The sequence below is a fragment of the Talpa occidentalis genome, unplaced genomic scaffold, assembly GCF_014898055.3.
Source record: "Talpa occidentalis isolate TD23 unplaced genomic scaffold, MPIMG_talOcc4v2.1 talOcc4.7, whole genome shotgun sequence".
In the NCBI taxonomy this organism is placed as follows: Eukaryota; Metazoa; Chordata; class Mammalia; order Eulipotyphla; family Talpidae; genus Talpa; species Talpa occidentalis.
This window is the reverse complement of record NW_023605083.1, coordinates 45,761,137-45,778,277: the sequence shown is the minus strand read 5'-3', so window position 1 is coordinate 45,778,277 and position 17,141 is coordinate 45,761,137. Positions and strand designations below refer to the sequence as shown.

The 17,141-nt window shown below is 40.1% G+C and overlaps 2 protein-coding genes across 6 annotated transcripts in view; one reads left to right on the top strand and one right to left on the bottom strand.

Moving 5' to 3' along the window:
* The window catches only part of CEP78 (centrosomal protein 78), a 35,623-nt gene extending 27,528 nt beyond the window's left edge, over positions 1-8,095 (bottom strand). For 2 of the 3 annotated variants that reach the window (XM_037492312.2, XM_037492313.2), the window contains exons 1-5: positions 7,675-8,094; positions 4,289-4,461; positions 4,121-4,193; positions 2,963-3,066; positions 515-689 (exon numbers count right to left, since the gene is read on the bottom strand). In XM_037492312.2, coding sequence (XP_037348209.1) covers positions 515-689; positions 2,963-3,066; positions 4,121-4,193; positions 4,289-4,461; positions 7,675-7,927 — 778 coding nt within the window. In that variant the 5' untranslated portion in view covers positions 7,928-8,094. Of the gene's footprint in view, positions 1-514; positions 690-2,962; positions 3,067-4,120; positions 4,194-4,288; positions 4,462-7,674 lie in introns of all 3 variants that reach the window. The other variant, XM_054688832.1, reaches the window with a different exon arrangement.
* A 192-nt stretch (positions 8,096-8,287) lies between these two features.
* The window catches only part of LOC119232758 (guanine nucleotide-binding protein G(q) subunit alpha), a 418,504-nt gene continuing 409,650 nt past the window's right edge, over positions 8,288-17,141 (top strand). For 2 of the 3 annotated variants that reach the window (XM_054689835.1, XM_054689834.1), the window contains exons 1-2: positions 8,288-8,312; positions 11,825-11,967. The gene's annotated coding sequence lies outside the window, so the exon portion shown is untranslated. The remainder of the gene's footprint in view (positions 8,313-11,824; positions 11,968-17,141) is intronic. The other variant, XM_054689836.1, reaches the window with a different exon arrangement.

Below are 17,141 nucleotides of genomic sequence, written 5' to 3'. Positions count from 1 at the left end.
TACAAAGTCCTGTCCACACATTATTCCCAACAGGGAAAAAGCACAAACTATCTAAATCTCATTATAAAGATCTGATTTAACTATCTGCACATCAATATAATCAATACAATAAATACATCATTAAGTAAGATATGCAAGAATATGAAATAATACAATGTACATACGTATACAAATAGAAGCAAATATATAGATACATTATAGAAATATATTTATAAAAATATAGAATAGAGAAATAGAGAAAAAATACAGAAAAATATATTTATAGGGAAAAAACCCTGAAAGTACATACACCAACATGAACAGCGATTACATCAGGCTACTAAGATTATGAGTAATTTCTTTTTTGTTACTCTGTATTTTTCATAAAGAATAAATGGAATTCAGAGACTTTTAAAAGTACAATAAAAACTACTAGAAAAATGAGGCTTAAAAAAATCCCATGACAACAATATCATGCCGAAAGTTAAGCATATTTAATATTGAAAAATCCAGTATTTTCAAATTTAGACTTTACCTCTAAGCCACAGATCCTCACTAAGAGATTCTGCAAAAGCATTTGCACCAAGGTCACCAATGAGTGTGTTGCAATTCAAAGTGATGCGCCTCAAGCCAGCCATACAGTCAAGGTCAGGTCTTCTGTATCGAAGACTCTCAGCCCAGGTTTCTTCATGCCTCCTTATGGTCTGATACTTCATAGATTTAAAAGGATGAAAGTAAGATGTTTGAGTAAGGAAACAAGGTATGCCCACTGAATATGATTTAGAGATTTATACACATACACCAAGTATATATGCCAAGGCAGTGAACCTGAGGGATTAAATAGTGGATTCTGGTTTAGGAGTCCAGTGATCTGAATTCCAGTGTGATAGTGATTACTCCCTAGCCACTGAATGACCTACTGCTGATTAGTTATGTCTACCTACTCTGCCAACTCAACTGTATGTATTCTATGAATTTTATTTTTCTTATCTTCCAAGACAGGCAATTAGTTCCAAATTCTATCATTGCTGAGGCTCTAAATTCTACCACCCTGTCCTCCAGTGGTCTCTAAACATTTGATTGGGCATTCAACAAATAAATATTTTTAACATGTATCTTATTTATTAATATATAAGTTCTGTACATATATATTATGTACATTATAAACAACATAAATATTTTAAATGATACAAAAATAAATATAGAAGTTCTATTTTTTTTTAAAAGATTTATTTATTTTTGCATACAAGAGGTATAGGCCAGAGGTGTAAGGCCTAGAGTCTGAGTGGGGAGCAAAACAGGCGGACTGACTGAAATATACTGCTGAGGGAAGCAGCATGCAAGAAAGGAGAGGTCTGCTGCGCCATGTGGGTAGCTCCCTGGCTGGGGCTCAAACTCGTGCTGTAGTGGCTGCGGATAGCTTCATAGTGCTAAGACTTAACCCCTTGCGCCACCAGAGAGGCCCAAAAGTTCTAATTTTTCCTTCTCCTAATCCAATGAGCCCTGCATACAACTTAGGATAAGCACACCAAACTTTACAGGCCAGGAATATGCAAAGTTGGTTTGACATGCCTTAGGATATCAATGGCTTGATTTTAACCACAGGTATTGTCTTAAAGACATATTCAGTTCTCTATATTTATAAAACAAATTTTGGTAACAAGGAAAACTGACTAAAAGAAAAAAAATCTGGGCCTCCCTGGTGGCACAATGGGTTAAGACGCAACCTATGAAGCAATCTGTAGCCACTGTAGCTCGAGTTCCATCCCCAGCCAGGGAGGTGACCCACATGGCGCAGCGGACCCCTCCTGTCTTGCCCACTGCTCCCCTCAGTAGTGAACTTCCATCCATCTGCCTGTTCTGTTCCCCTCTCTGTCTCTGGTGAATCCTCTAACCACCAACCCGCCCCCCCCCCCCCACCTCTGGCCTATATCCCAGTTCTTGCATGCATAAATAAATAAATATTTTTTTAAAAAAAGAAAAAAAATCTTACTCCATTCTTAAACAACCAAAAAACCCCCTCATAGTTCCTAGAACACTCTAAAGAGAAAATCATTAGTGATATTTTTCTATTAATAAAAATGCACAAAAGCAAGAAGAGGAAATAATAGCACTTAATACTTAATACATGCCAGACACCATTTCATACAAATTAGCTCATTTTAATACCTCATAATGAGGTACAGAAGTTAAGTAATTCATCCATGGTCATGAGCTACTAAATCAGAAAAAAAGGATTTGGACCTCACTCATTTGGCTTTAGAATTTATGCTCTTGATCATTTTCTATACTGAAAGTCAATAGACCTAGTTTGTCCAGGCCTGATAAAATTTTCACCTATGCAGGCCAGTTTCTGTTGCAATTACTGAACTCTACTGATGAAGGGTAAAGGTACCATAGTCACTATGTAAACCAAAGGGCTTGGCTATATTCCAAAGAAACTTTATTTACAAACATAGGTGAGAAGCTGGACTTGGTCCACCTGCCATAGTTTACCTAATTCCTCATCTTAACCATCAAACTCTTAAAAAAGCTTCACATCAAATTATTAATTTATGCCTAAATATAGTAGCTATAACCACTCTAAAGTTAAAGCATTATTTAAAAACTACATTTACAAAATGCTAATGTAGTGATTTTTATTAGATTGTAAAATATAGCAGTAAACAATAAAGCTTCTCCTTTAAGAACTTCAATGACTGTACTAGCATAAAGTTTCTTCACAGTACCACAATAAACATTGTCAGTAATTAAAAAATGTATAAAAGCATTGTTCTTGAAGTTTTATGTTAAAATCTCTTACTTCTTAGGTAACTTTTACTAACGGTTGAACCCCAAACTGAAGCTTGTAAGACTATTTCAACAAAACTAAAGCTACAATCATCACGTGTCAAAAGACAAAAATAAATACCATCCTGTATCAAATTATTAATGTGCTTCAATCACATAATATGTTTTCATTAACATTTAAACATAAAATCACCTTTAAGATCTTGGCCATGTGATCTGCTCCCTGCCATGTCAGATTACACCCCGTGAAGTTTACTGTCTTAAGAGTGATAGAGTTCTTTATACCTTGACAAATAACTAAAAGGGAAAAAGACCACACACGATAAGATGAAGAGCCCATACAGCCTGGCCAATTTTATTTATTCACTTTTCTTGAATTTACTAGATGCTTTCGGTTGTACTCTTAAAATCATTATTTACAATTTTGTCAGGTAACTGATGGATTGGTACATTCTAAAATATTTCAGTAGCAGAGTGTTACTCTAGTTTGCAGCATAGTTTAGTTCTTCTTAGATGCTAAAATTAAATACTCTTAATACTGCAAACTTTATTCCCAACCACCGAGTACAATATGTACCTATTGAGCCACACAAAAGAAAAATCCTAAAAAGTATAAAACTCTTCCTATTTTCATTTCCAGAGACATACCTTGATTTTTATCAAGATATTTAAATATCAACCATTAACTCAAAACATTACATGGTATGTAATATACCAGAGCAGTAAAAGACAAAGGATCTAAAACACTTGGTTCCATCAAAGTGAAATACATGCTTCCTTACCCCTCCAGACCACAACTGCACATAGTGAACATACACTGAATTCTTCTGGACCCCACCCACTCAACAGTCACCTTCTCTGTGATTACTTCCATTATACAGTTCCATCAACACTACTGTGTTTGCTGTCTTTTAGTGTGTTTGCTGGTCTATTATACGCTTCCATAGCACTTTGCATATATTTCCTGTTTTAGCACATATATATAATGCATTATAATTACGACTGCATATAGATGTTTGAGATTTTAAAAGATGGTGGCTTTTCTTTCTATTTATATCTTGCTATTTCCCTTCCCATAAATTTCTTGAATTAAAATTAAATAATATTCTTGAAATATATATTTGTATGGCTTGTGATATCATACAGCCTTAAGTAAAATCAGTTCAGAGTATCCATCCAACATGCCAAGCTTTCACAGTACAAGTGAGACTGGATTAAGGCTTAAACAGGCACAGGAGAAAATTCAGGGAAAGGTACTAGCAAGAAAAGGCACAGACAGGAATTGATACAGTATGTATGGAGTCTTGAGACTAGTCTGATGGGAAGAGACGTAAACAAGATTGGAACTCACTTTCTAAACCTCCATCTCCAATAGGACAATTTGCAAGAGACAGGTGCACCAAAGTAGCAGATTTATTCAATCCCTTTAATGGAAAGAAAAAATTTTAAAAATTACTAAGTTTAGTTACTCCAAAAAGCAACTCTCAAATATTCCCAGGACAGAATGGAGGAGGCTTACCTTTGTTAAAATAGTTAAATCTCTCTCTCTCAGAACTAGTCCATTTAGCTCCAGGTTCTTTAGAGCACTTGATGCACTTAAACAGCATTTAAGAGCTTTACACAACTGGAAGGTCACATCTTTGTTTCTTATTGCCGGAACACGGCTTCTGCAAACTTTATTTCTGTCAGAAGCTAAAGCAAAAATAATGTAAAATCAGCACTTTCAATAACACATTTTGTCATCAGTAAAGCATCTGCTCTGTGCTAAGGCACAGAATAAATAACTCCTGCCCTTAAAGTCCTCTTTACAGTGGACATGTAAACTCAAAATTTCAACCATATGAGATATAGGAATAAACTATGGGCTTAGAGGTTCTTAAGAAAGCAAAAAGCCGGGGAGGGTCCCACATGGCACAGACCTCTTCTGCCTCGCTCGCTGCTCCCCTCAGCAGTGCATTTCATCGGTCTGCCTTTTCTGTTCCCTGCTCTGGCTCTAGTGAATTCTTTTACCCTCCCGCGCTTCTGACTGTATCCAGTGCTTGTATAAATAAGGAAAAAATTTTTAAAAATTAAAAAAAAGAAAGCAAAAAGCTACATGATGGCTTCAAGAGCACCCTGAAGTTGAATTTATAAAGAGAATGACTATATAGCAAGAGTGGGTGGTACATCAACCGTAGAGAGAGCACATATGTAGACATTCAAGCTTGACACCTGTGGGGATGTAAAAACTGCAGGTGGGCATCACCAGAGGCCAGGTATGCATGCCAGAGAAAGGAGAGAATTTAAAATAGAGAGGTTGGTTGAGCAAAACTGGGACAGTATAGATTTTAATCCGTAAGTGATAGGGACCAAGGCTATCACTGGCATAGCGTCCTGCAGGTTAGAAAAAGGTTTCCTGGGGCTCCCTGGTGGCGCAGGGGCTAAAGTCTCCCCACTATCAAGGTATGGCCAGCCACTGCTGTATGAGTTCAATCCCCAGCCAGGGAGATAACCCACATGGTGCAGCAGACCTCTCCTGTCTCACCCATTGCTCCCCTCAGCAGTGTATTTCAGTAGATTTGCCTGTTCTGCTCCCCACTCCGTCTCTGGTGAATCCTCTCCTCACCTCTGGCTTACACCCCAGTTCTTGTATGCATGAATAAAAAAAAAAAAAAAAAAAACCTTTAAAAGAAAAAGAAAAAGGTTCCCCTAGCTAAAGGACCAATTAGATAAAGGGAATGATTGGACTAGTTTAGAAATGATTGGGATCCTCAGGGATAATTAGTCCCATGAGGCTTATATAACAGATCAGATTGCATGTCTTGCTGTATAATACAAACTGTAAAGCCAATATGCACTAATCCTGAGTAGGCAAGTCCTTATAAGCATTATTTCAAGCATTATATTTTCATTTGAGAAGATCATTCAAGTGGAACAGGTATACGAATTAAGAGACCCTGAGCTCAGGGACACCAAAACCAGTGAGGCACTTCTGCAACAGTCCAGGCAAAAAAGAATTTAAAGATGAAAAAGCACACCTAGGAGGTTAAATTCTACAAACTAGATCCACTAGGTGCAAGAGCTAGAGGAGGTGGAGTGAAGAACTCAGAAAGCTATGGTGTTTTTTCTTACATTCAATGTAAAATATTAGGCATGATCAAATATGCTGGTCTTAAGTATGCTCTTAGGTCCTAACTGTAATTTCTTTTGATTTCTAAGTTTTTATTTTGGTTAAGTAAAGTTCCTGCAGAAGTAGAGCAGTTCCTACACCTGAATCAGAAGACGATAATAAGCTGATTTCTCATCACCAGGGTTAAGTTGAACTGTCCTTGCGGAAGAGACAATAGATAGTGCTAACCCCAGAATCCAGAAAAGGGCCAGGTCATTATTACGTTGAGGTTTTATTGAATAAATCAAGAATCATTTCTTCAGATCTTCACACCCTTTCTTTGTTGACTCCTTTTCCTCAGTTTAAAAACATATTCAAATCTACCATAAAAAAAGATCTTTCATTTATAATTTCCTTAATTCCTTCTCTGTGGGTAACCTAAAGTTTCTCCCATGTCTTCAAACATCTGTGCTACCAAATCTTAACCCTGCACCAAGACCTGCCTACCAGATACCTTCAGAAGTCCCACAGACACAGCATTAAAGATGAAGTAAGATCTTTTCCTGTTATTAATCCCTTCCTGCTGTGCTGTGTCTTGGAGACTATGCTGCTGTAAACTGACATCCAAGTTTCTGCCTTGGTCACCAGGCAGCATCCATTGTTTCTTTGATGTCTGACATGCAATTCTGTTTTTTTATTCCTTAACTTGAGCCCTTACATTATAATTCACTCTCCTCCCAATCAACTGCTTTCCATATGGAGATGAGAGTGAGTGCTAAAAAAAACTTATCCTTTGAAGTTTCCTACAGCCTTCAGGAAAAATATTAAACTCTTATATATGAGGAAAAAGGGCCCCCTCTCCTGCTTGATCCCCACCAGATTTCCAGTCTCAACTTTCACTTCTTTCTCAAACCTTAAATTCCAATCCTGTATCTCAGTTTTGCCATAACCTCTTAACATTTCTCAAATACTGACACAGTTGTCCCATCTTGCATTTGGGTAGCTTCTACACATCCTTAGAAAGGATGGCACCTCCTCCAAGACGACTTCCCTTAACCTTCCCTTCTAATATTCTGTGTTTTGCAGCAAGAAAGCTCATTTCTTCCAGAGAGGTTGGTTGAGCAAAACTGGTACAGTACCTATAAGTGATGGGACCAAGGCTACATTGGCATAGACTCCTGGACTTGTGTTTTCCTGTTGCCTCCTCCAGGGAGATCCTTTAGGGCAGGTGCCTGGGCTCCAGCAGTGCTTGGTGCTGATAGCTCAGGTAGGAGCCATTACACTTTACAAACATAACCTCCTCAATCCTAAGAATTCAGGGAGTTTTTAATGTCATTTTACACGTGTGGGTTTGTAGTTAAAAAATAACATGTCCAGATCACATAGAGTATTAGCCCTGGAATTCAAACTCCAGGCTGCCTTCTCAACTGTGCTCTTTCAAAACTGAAAGAAGAAAAGTAAGGGAGGTATTAATTTTTTACTCTATGTTCATGTCAGGCAAAGACATTTCGGTAAACCTTATGAAGTCGCAAACTGTGGTAAGTGTATTACAAGCATTAACTCGGCGAATCCTTGCTTTGCAATCTCCACATACACTGGGAGCTGTTAATCCCGTATTGTGGATAACAAAACTGAGACCCCTAGGCCTTAAGGGATTCGCCCAGGAACATTGCGCAGGTGAGTTCTGGGCCGCACGCCCCGTCTACTGTACACATACCCGGGTAACAGGCACCGTTCCAGCGCCCAGCTCCACCTTGCACAGTTTAAAATCCCGCTTTGCACCGACACGAGGGCCACTGGAAGCGGGAACTACTAACCGGTTTCGCCAAGCCACGGCTGGAAGAAGCTCTTGATCGAGATCAGGGGCAGATCTTTATTAACCTTGAGGGTGCTCAGAAGGGGCGCCCAGTCCACTACGCGGAGGCGATCGGCGTTGAAGTCCAGGACGCCCTCCCGCAAGCAAGCGCGCACGGAGGGCAGCGGCACAGAGTCCTGCAGCGCACAAAGGTACTCGTAGTGCGAGAAGAAGTCCGCCGCGCTATTGCGGCGCAGCTTCACCGAGTCGATCATGCCAGAGTCGGCCTCGGGGGACGCCGGCGCAGGAGACAACGCCCCAACCTTGGAAGCGCTGGTCACCGATCTTCGGGTGCCCACGGCCCCGCGGCCGCGCGCAGGAGCGGCGGCTAGATCAGAAAACACAGGGCCCCCGGCAGCCACTGAGCCGGCCCCCTGACGCGACACTCCCGCGCCGCTTCCCGCCCAGACAAGCCGGCCGTTGGCGCCCGCCGCAGATCACTCGAACGCGCCGGGCTGCGGCTCCAGCTGATTGGCTGGTGCCCACCGGGGCGGGGCAAAAAGACGTCGGCGCGTTCGCTGTGCGTCAGCTAGCAGGCCCCGCCCTACGTGGGGGCGTGGCCCGAGGGGCGGTGCCTGCGAAATGCGGGAGATTTGAGAGGTAGGTCTTTTACGGATTTTGGGGTTACCAAAAGGGTATTTTGATTGCTCCCCAGAGAAGTGACACATATCTATTTCATCACCCATTTTATAAAGTGGTCTAAACTTATACGTGTCTGTGTTTGCACTGCCCGGGAGAGTGCAGGCAATAGGGGTGTGTGACTGTCTGGAGGAATGTCCTCTGAAGTCATTAAGTCTCTAATGTCCTCATTCATTTCTACAAAGAATTCTTAATTTCTGTAGTTTCTTTTTAAGATTTATTTATTTATAAATACAAGAACTGGGGTATACACCACAGGTGTGTGGGGGGGAGGTGAGAGGATTCACCAGAGACAGAGTGAGGAACAGAACAGGCAGACTGACCGAAGTACACTGCTGAGGGGAGCAGCGGTTGAGACAGGAGAAGTCTGCCGCGCCATGTGGGTAGCTCCCTGGCCAGGGATGGAACTCGTGCTGCAGTGGCTGCAGATTGCTTCACAGGTTGCGTCTCAACCGCTTGTGCCACCATGGAGGCCCCAATTTCTGTAGTTTCTACTTGACTCCCACAGTTATGGGGAGATTGTAAAGTGTTCCATGAATTCAGAACATTATTGTGATTACTATTAATCACTTTGTACCGACGGTGATGGTTAACTTTTGTAACTAGTTTTTGTCTCCAGCACTGTTTCGTTATGAAATCATTTAATTTTCCAAGCAACGCCAGAAGAAATGTGCTATTATATATCCACTTTACAAAAGAGAAACTGAAGCATAGGAAATTAGGCGATTTACAAGTAAATATGGAAGACCTCAGTTTGCTTCAGAACCTGTTTTTGTCTTCAGTTTCTACAATAATGATAGTGCGCTGGTCAGGCCTTTAGTATTATCTTCACTGAACTTCTCTTCCACCCACTGTATTCTGATACTGGTCTCTATCCTCTGCTCCTAGCCCCCATACATATACCTCTAAAATTCCCTAGACCTGGTCAATAACTATTTTTATATGAAATATGTCCGGATTTTAATATAGTAAACACATTTTATTTTTTCCAACTATTTCATGAAGTGAAGCATTACCAGTTCTGTTGAAGAGCCTATGTAACCATTCTCAATTACAACTACTCTATGACTGGACCCTATATGACCACTCCTATGAGCTTGGTATTCATTTTTGCAATGTATGTTTTTATATTCCTGCTACATATGTATTTCTTAAACAGCATATAGCATTCTACTCTATTTTTATCTTTGCTAGATTCAGCCATGCTGACATGGAGACATCTAGTTCCTGTACTTTACTTGCTATATAGGTTTCCAATGTAAGAAAATACAATATTTTCTCTATTTTCCTATTGATGGGAATTTAAATATTAATGGTTTGCAATTTTAGTATGATTTCTTTGTTCTACATCCATACTTTTTTTAGTCTCCGGCAACACTTATTGTAGTTGTCTAGTATCTTCTTAAAGTCCCCTCTCTTTTCCCTGTTTTCCATGAATCTTTTACAGATGCTTCTTCTTTACTTAGAACTCTCCTCCTCCATGCCCTCTTTAGGGCTTTTACTTCTTTCCCCAGTTTGGGGTTCATTTTCCCTGGGAGGGCTTTCCCTAACTTTCATATTTCCTCTCTGCTTGTTTAGCACCTCACTGCTCTGCTCCCTGACATCTCTGTATCATAACAGGGATATTTTTAGATGGTTTTCCTTCCGTCCACTTTAAACCCTTTGAAGGCAGGGCCCATGAATCATTCATGCTTATATTCCCTATGTCTTGGTACATAGGATATACTGAATAACGACTATAGGAATATCCTCCTCTGTTCTCCTTGCAAGTCATCACCAGCACCAGTGGCCACTGCCTACAGATGCAGCTCAGGGAAGACTATGAGACTAATTGATCATTTGACATATTAATTTAAAATTTCTTTTCCCCGTGATTATTTATTTTCTGTCTGGCAAGATTTCTTTCAAGGTTTGCCTGATAATCTCTTTTCTATTTCCATTTAATTTTGGTGTAATAGTAGTTTCAGTTCTTCTTTCAGCATCTGGTGGGCTCTATACATGTGCTTCCCTGCACATAGTGAAAGCTGCCTGCCCACAGCACCTTTGGGATTCACTGTCAGGCTAAGTCCATGTCCGGTCATTGACAAAATGCCTTAGCTTTCTTTCAGGCCTGCCTACTTGTAGTTGCTCCTTGTGGGTGCTGTTCTTGCACATGCAATATTCTTCCCTTCCATTTGTACCAGATTAATGCCCCCAATTGTATTTTTAAAATCAGTTATAGTGTTCTTAACACCATTATTTAAGAGTGTAGATGCCTCCCATTGTCATTATTTTTATTTTGTTGTTTTCCATCCAACATTTTTTTTTTTAATTCCATCAGCATTGCCAGGACTGGTGCCCTGCATTCCCCTTCATTCCCCTACAGTAATGCTCCATAACTGTACTGAGTTGGGGTTCCTTTCAGGGATTTTTTGTTGTGGCATTTATACTGTGTTCTTCTATCTCATTTCAGTTTCATATGCATTTTAGCAAGGATAAATTTTCAAGTGCTTTTGTACTTATTGGAGTAGGGGGTCTGGTATTACCAGGTATTAGTTAGAAAAGAGGATCTGGGCAATAGGCATCAAAGGGCCACCTCCAATAGACTTAGGAATTTGAAATACCTATTGTAAACCGTTTCTTTGTGGAGATGGCAACTGTTTCAGATACCTCAGCCTGGCATAGGGAGTGGCAGTTATTTTGGATGTCTCAACCTTGGGTGGGGGTTGGCAGGCCTTACAGATATCTCTGCCTGGACTACAGTAATAGCTTTTCTATAAGGAAGTCCAGGCACTATGGCCCAATTCAGCTATTGCTATTCAGTGTAAGCCTCAGATTCAAGCCAGTAGTCTTCACTCTGTGCCCTCTCCTCTGTCACTCTCTCTTAGTGCACACTCCATCCTTGGTGCCTGCTCTTCCACCCCATTATGCAGTGCAGTGCTGGGTCTCAAGGAACCCTGATGTTAGTGTGTGCCTAAGTCGGTAGCTGTAAGCGACTCTGCTCCACAACTCTCTTCCCTCTATGGGTTGTACTGCTCCATTATTACTTTAAACAAAGTTCACTTGGAGTTTTTAATACCCTTATAAGTTGGACTGACACTTCTATTTTATATGCTGATAATCAGTTTTTCCCTCATGGGTTTTGGGCTTTGTTTTTGCGTCTGTTTTGTTGTGTGTGTTTGGAAGACGTGATCTTGGATTCCCTTTGTCTTATATTTAATACAAGCTTAAGGAGATGTCTTTATGGCACATTACCAAACTTATTTTGGGAAACCTTAACCATGTGAAATGTGCTGGAGAGGCACCAAGAATGCAAGATTCCTCAAAACTTATGAATACACAGTTCCCTTACATGTATGCTCATTGGCAACTATCTGTATGATAATGATTTGGAGGATGTTGTATTAGTTAGCTCTTGCTTTGATAATGCTTTGGAACAATTCACCCCAAAATTCAGTGATATAAGATAATATTTGTTTTTCTTGGGTCTATAGGTTAATTGCAGTGACTATGTAGTAGACCTACACATGACTGGTTTTGCTCCACTGTTTGGATCAGCATGAGGCTTGTGCTACACATGTCACTTCAGGATTCAGTTGCAGGACAGCGTCTACCAGGGCATGCTCTTCTTACAATGGTGAGTGAAACGCAAGAGCCCAACCCCAAAAGTCTACTTAAAGCCTCTCCTGGCATTGTTTCTGCTTATACTCTATTGACCAAAACATGTCCTGATCTAAGTTGTATTTAGAATATGTGCATATTCTTGAGGTTGGATGATCTTTTTTTTTTTTTTTAAGGTTTATTTATTTATGCATACGAGAGCTGGGGTATAGGCCAGAGATGCAGGATAGTGAGAGAACTCACCAGAGACAGAGTGGGGAACAGAACAGGCAGACTGAAATACACTGCTGAGGGGAGCAGTGGGCGAGTCAGGAGAGTTCTGCCTCACCATATTGGTTGCTCCCTGGCCAGCTGGGGATTGAACTTGTGCTGCAGAGGCTGCGGATTGCTTCATAGTGCAGTGCTTAACCCCTTGCACCACCAGGGAGTTTGGATGATCTCATGAAATGAAGGAAGGAAGGACCCAATTAGTTTATGTAATGTAGCACATTTTACTTTCTCCCATGACTTCCTTCACAAGGTTTACTAACTGAGCTTATTTACATGATAGCAGACCATAACAAATCCATAATAACAAAACAAAAAATACTGATTGAAGTAATTGTGTATGTGATAACAGACAATATAATTTCAAATTTCTTCTTCACTAAACTGATTTATTTTTATTTTTTATCACCAAACCACCCATGTTCATAGCCTGTCTGCCTCCCAGCTCCTTTCCCTTCACCCTTCCCACTCACTATTAACCTTCCCACCCTCTGTCAACCATTATCTTCTTTTTTGTGAAGTTCAAATATTTATTTCTTCTGTAATTTGCATGTGATTTTTCTTCTTTTTTTTTGTATTTCTATTCTGCAGATGAGTGAAACCATCTAATATCTGTCTTTCACTTTTTGGCTAATTTCATTCAACATAATCACCTCAAGGTCCCTCATTTTGTGCCAAATGCCACCACTTCAGCTTTTTTCACAGCTGTGAAATATTCCATTGAATATACATTCCATAGCTTATCCATTGACCCTTGGGTTGGCTCCATAATTTGGCAACTATAAACAGTGCTGCTGTGTACATAGGTGTAGATTCATCTTTTTGTATTAAGTTTTTCATGTTATTTGGATAGACACCTAATAGCAGTATTGTTGGGACAAATGGGAAATAAAGTGATTTTAAAAGTGAGTACTTAAACAATGTTTATATTGAATTGTTATGCATATAACGTATAGAAATGTAGTATGTTTAACAATTTTATATAAAGGAAACAGTGAGAACAAGGTAGTTGTGTTTGAGTAAGAATGACACTAGATCATAACTTGAATTCACAGGAGAAAATGAAGAGAACCAGAAATGATAAATAGATTAATCTAATAAACTATAAGTATTTGTTCCCCTTCTCATAATTCCTTTAAGTAACATATGATTATATAAAGTAATGAAGGGTTGAGGAGTACGATTTGGATTCAAATGCAAGTTTAATCCCCTACTGGTTATGCAACCTTTGTCTTCATTTTCCTCATTTGTATTAGTTTGCATGAAAGGGAAATTATATAATGTACACCCATTGTAAAAAGATTTGAAGTTCCCTGACTTGTAATGGTTTATGACTGTGACATCTGTTCATCTTCTTCACAGTTAATGTGACTTCATGCTGAGTTTGGCCCAATTCCCTGACCTCTGTCCGTCTGAACTAGACAGCATATTCCTGAAATATTGTCTTAGGTTTAACTTCAGGCAAACTGCTTTGCTGATCTGCACACACCTTTACCCTAGAATGCTAACCCTCTTGGTCAGCTTCAGAGAATACATCCACACAAAGATCTAAAGAAGGTATTTGCCTTATTTTCTACTGAGGCAGTTTCTTTTTTAGAAATTAGTACTTAAACAGTAGGACACTGGTTAGATGAATTATGTCATGAAATGGTATGTAGTCAATAAAATATGCAGTGAATTTGCATATATTGGCATAGCAAAGTAGCCATGATGTAAAGTGAAGAAGGCAAGATATAGGATAGTCAGACAATTTATGTCCACTGGAAATTAAGACACCTGAGAGCAGAGACCGTGTTTGTCTAATTTATCTGAAGCATTTAATGGACTTGTAGTGGGCACTTAAACATATTTGCAGACTGAAAGAAGAGCACAGAAATAACCTAGGAGAACAAATACTGCATCGCTATCAGAGTCACCCCTCTGTAGAGAGCAGCACTTTTGGGTCAGTGAAGACTTGTGCTGTTTATTCTCTGCATTGCTCATTTCCAAGTGGTTATGTTAGAATATATTTGTATTTTGTGTTTCTGACACTTAAGGTGCTTGATCTCCCAACAGCCCATTCCTGTGTCTCTTTGTCGCTCTGCCTTTAGGTTATCAGAAACAGATTTCCAACTGGCCTGGAAAACCAAAAGTGACTGATAACTTGTGGTCTCTCTGCCTACTTCCCAGCCGTTAACAAATAACTGACAGGAGTTTAAAGACTTTCACAGCCTGGCTCTTGATTGGACAAGATAAAGACAAAAACATGCTTTTTTTATTTTCTATCACTCTCCTTCCATTCAACCTAAATATTGACTTCGAAGGATTTTACTTCAAACTGCCCTCTTTGTGGTCTTCTTCCAGTACAGGGATCCCTGCATAGACCTGGAAATGTTCCCCCTGGTGGAGTCTACTTATGGGGACCCAATCTAAGTCACTCATGTAATTAAAAACAGTGAAGACAATTGCTGTCTATTGGAGACTGAGGTGAATGGCCTCCTTACCTCAAACTTTTCACCCTCTACAGCTCTAAATTAATTTTAAGAGTGGTCTGGGGACTGCTCCATAACTCACAGGCCCAGAACAAGATGAAAATATCATGTCCCTTATTTGAAAATCAGAAAAATAGTGATGTTAGGAGTACTAAAATCTACAAACTTTTTCTTCTTTCCAGTCTCTCTCAACATGTTGGGGTTTTTTATTTTCTCTTTACCATTGTTCTAGGTAAAGAAAAATTTAAGTTTTATTTGAAAGTTATTAGCATGAACTTTATAATTCATCTTTTTACAATGCAGTGTGAGTGTGAAGTGCAAATACAGGTTTTCACTTGTATGCAGAATCATCAAAATAACACAATTGATACTTATAAATTGTACGTGCTTATGTATCTCTTTCTTACCCATACTGTGGAAATGATTCACAAAATTAACTTACTTAGCTATTTTAATTTTACTTCCTAATACATGCAATTTTTTTTAAAGATTTATTTATTTATTTATTTATTTATTTATTTATTTATTTATTTATTTATTTATTTATTTATACAAGCAGTGGGTACAGTCAGAAGCGCGGGAGGGTGAGAGAATTCACAAGAGCTAGAGTGGGGAGCAGAGCAGGCAGAAGGACCGAAGTACACTGCTGAGGGGAGCAGCGGGCGGCAGAAGAGGTCTGCGCGCCATGTGGGACCCTCGCCTGGTGGCCAGGGAGCAGCTGTGGATTGAACAGGCGCTGAAGAGGCTGCGGGCAGCTTCGCAACCCAGCGCTCAACCACTGCGCCACGGGGGAGGCCCCAATACATGCAATTTTACCACCTCTCTCCATCTCTTGTAAGATGTGTAAAGATGGACTGAAAGGAAAAGGAACTAAGGATTGTTTTATCATTCCCTTTCCTTCTATCAATATAGCATCATTTTCAATTTAAGCATTTGTCTGGGAATGCAGGGAAGTCAATGAGTTGAAAGGATTTGATAATTTCCTTGTTCATTCCTGCACTTTGGAATACCATTGCCTTCTCTTTGTTCGAAGACCTCTGGTCAGGACTAAAGCATGTCCTCTTAGGGCTGTCAGCACCTCACTTTTACTCAGCCACACTTTGAGTCCTGATAAACTCCCACCCATTTCTAGTCCACCTGAATTTCAAGATGGAAAGGGCAGAATATTAATCCAAGATTGGGGGTCTCCTGCCTGCGGGGCTTGGGTGACTGCTCAGGAAGACAGCCCTGGCTGTGGTACAAAAATGACTAAGCCTGGGCTTACTCAGACCTGGGGCAGTTACCCACCTCTCTCTCAATTCCTGGCCTGGGCATACTTTAGGGCACCTTGCCTCTGTGTTGGTGCTCACTCTTGTTTCAGCACTCAATTTTTTTTTAAAGATTTATTTATTTATGCAAGCATTGGGGTACAGGCCAGAGGCATGGGAGGGTGAGAGAATTCACCAGAGACAGAACAGGGAGCAGAAAGGCAGAAGGACTGAAATACACTGCTTAGGGGAGCTGTGGGTGAGACAGGAGAGGTCAGCTGCGCCATGTGGGAATTTCCCTGGCCGGCCGGGGAACCAACTGGGGACTGGGGACAGCTTCACAGTGCTGCGCTCAACCCGCTGCGCCACCGGGGAGGCCCAGCACTCAAATTTTTATTTAAGATCATCTTTGTTTTAAGGCCTCCCCGTTGGTGCAGCGGTTGAGCACTGGGCTGCGAAACTGCCTGCAGCCCCTGCAGCCCCTACAGCACAGGTTCGATCCTTGGCCACAGGCAAGGGTCCCACATGGCACACAGACCTCTCCTACCTTGCCCGCTGCTCCCCTCAGCAGTGTACTTTGTCGTTCTGCTTCTGGCTCTGGTGGATTCTCTCACCCTCCCGCGCGTCTGACTGTACCCAGTGCTTGTATAAATAAATAATCTTTTTAAAAAAATCATCTTTGTTTTCTTATGATCCTAGTAGAAATTTTAAGTATGCTTGCTCTAATTGATCTAGCATTTGGCATTTTGTGATGGGAAGGAATTTCAGAACATTTAGTCTTGTTAAACTCATGGAAATAGAAATCACAGAGTGTGTTTTTTGTCTACTTACAGATTTCACAATGTTTCAAATCTGTTTCAGATTTCACAAACCTCTTAGGAGTTGGGTATCTTTAAAACTACTTTTTGCTTTTTTTCAATTAAAATTATATTAGGTTCAAGTCTACAGCATAATGATTTGACATTTGTGTCTATTGTAAAATGATCAGATTATTGACATTCGTAACTTTGTAGTCACAATTTTTTTCTCTTATCTACTCTCTTAGTAACTTTCTAACATACAATACAGTATTATTAACTAGTCCCCTTGCTGTATATTACATCCCCATAACTTATTTTGTTCATGACTGAAAGTATGTAATTTTTTGGACACCCTTCTCTTATTTCTTCCCCTCCTTTTTCCACCCCCCACATCTTACCTCTAGC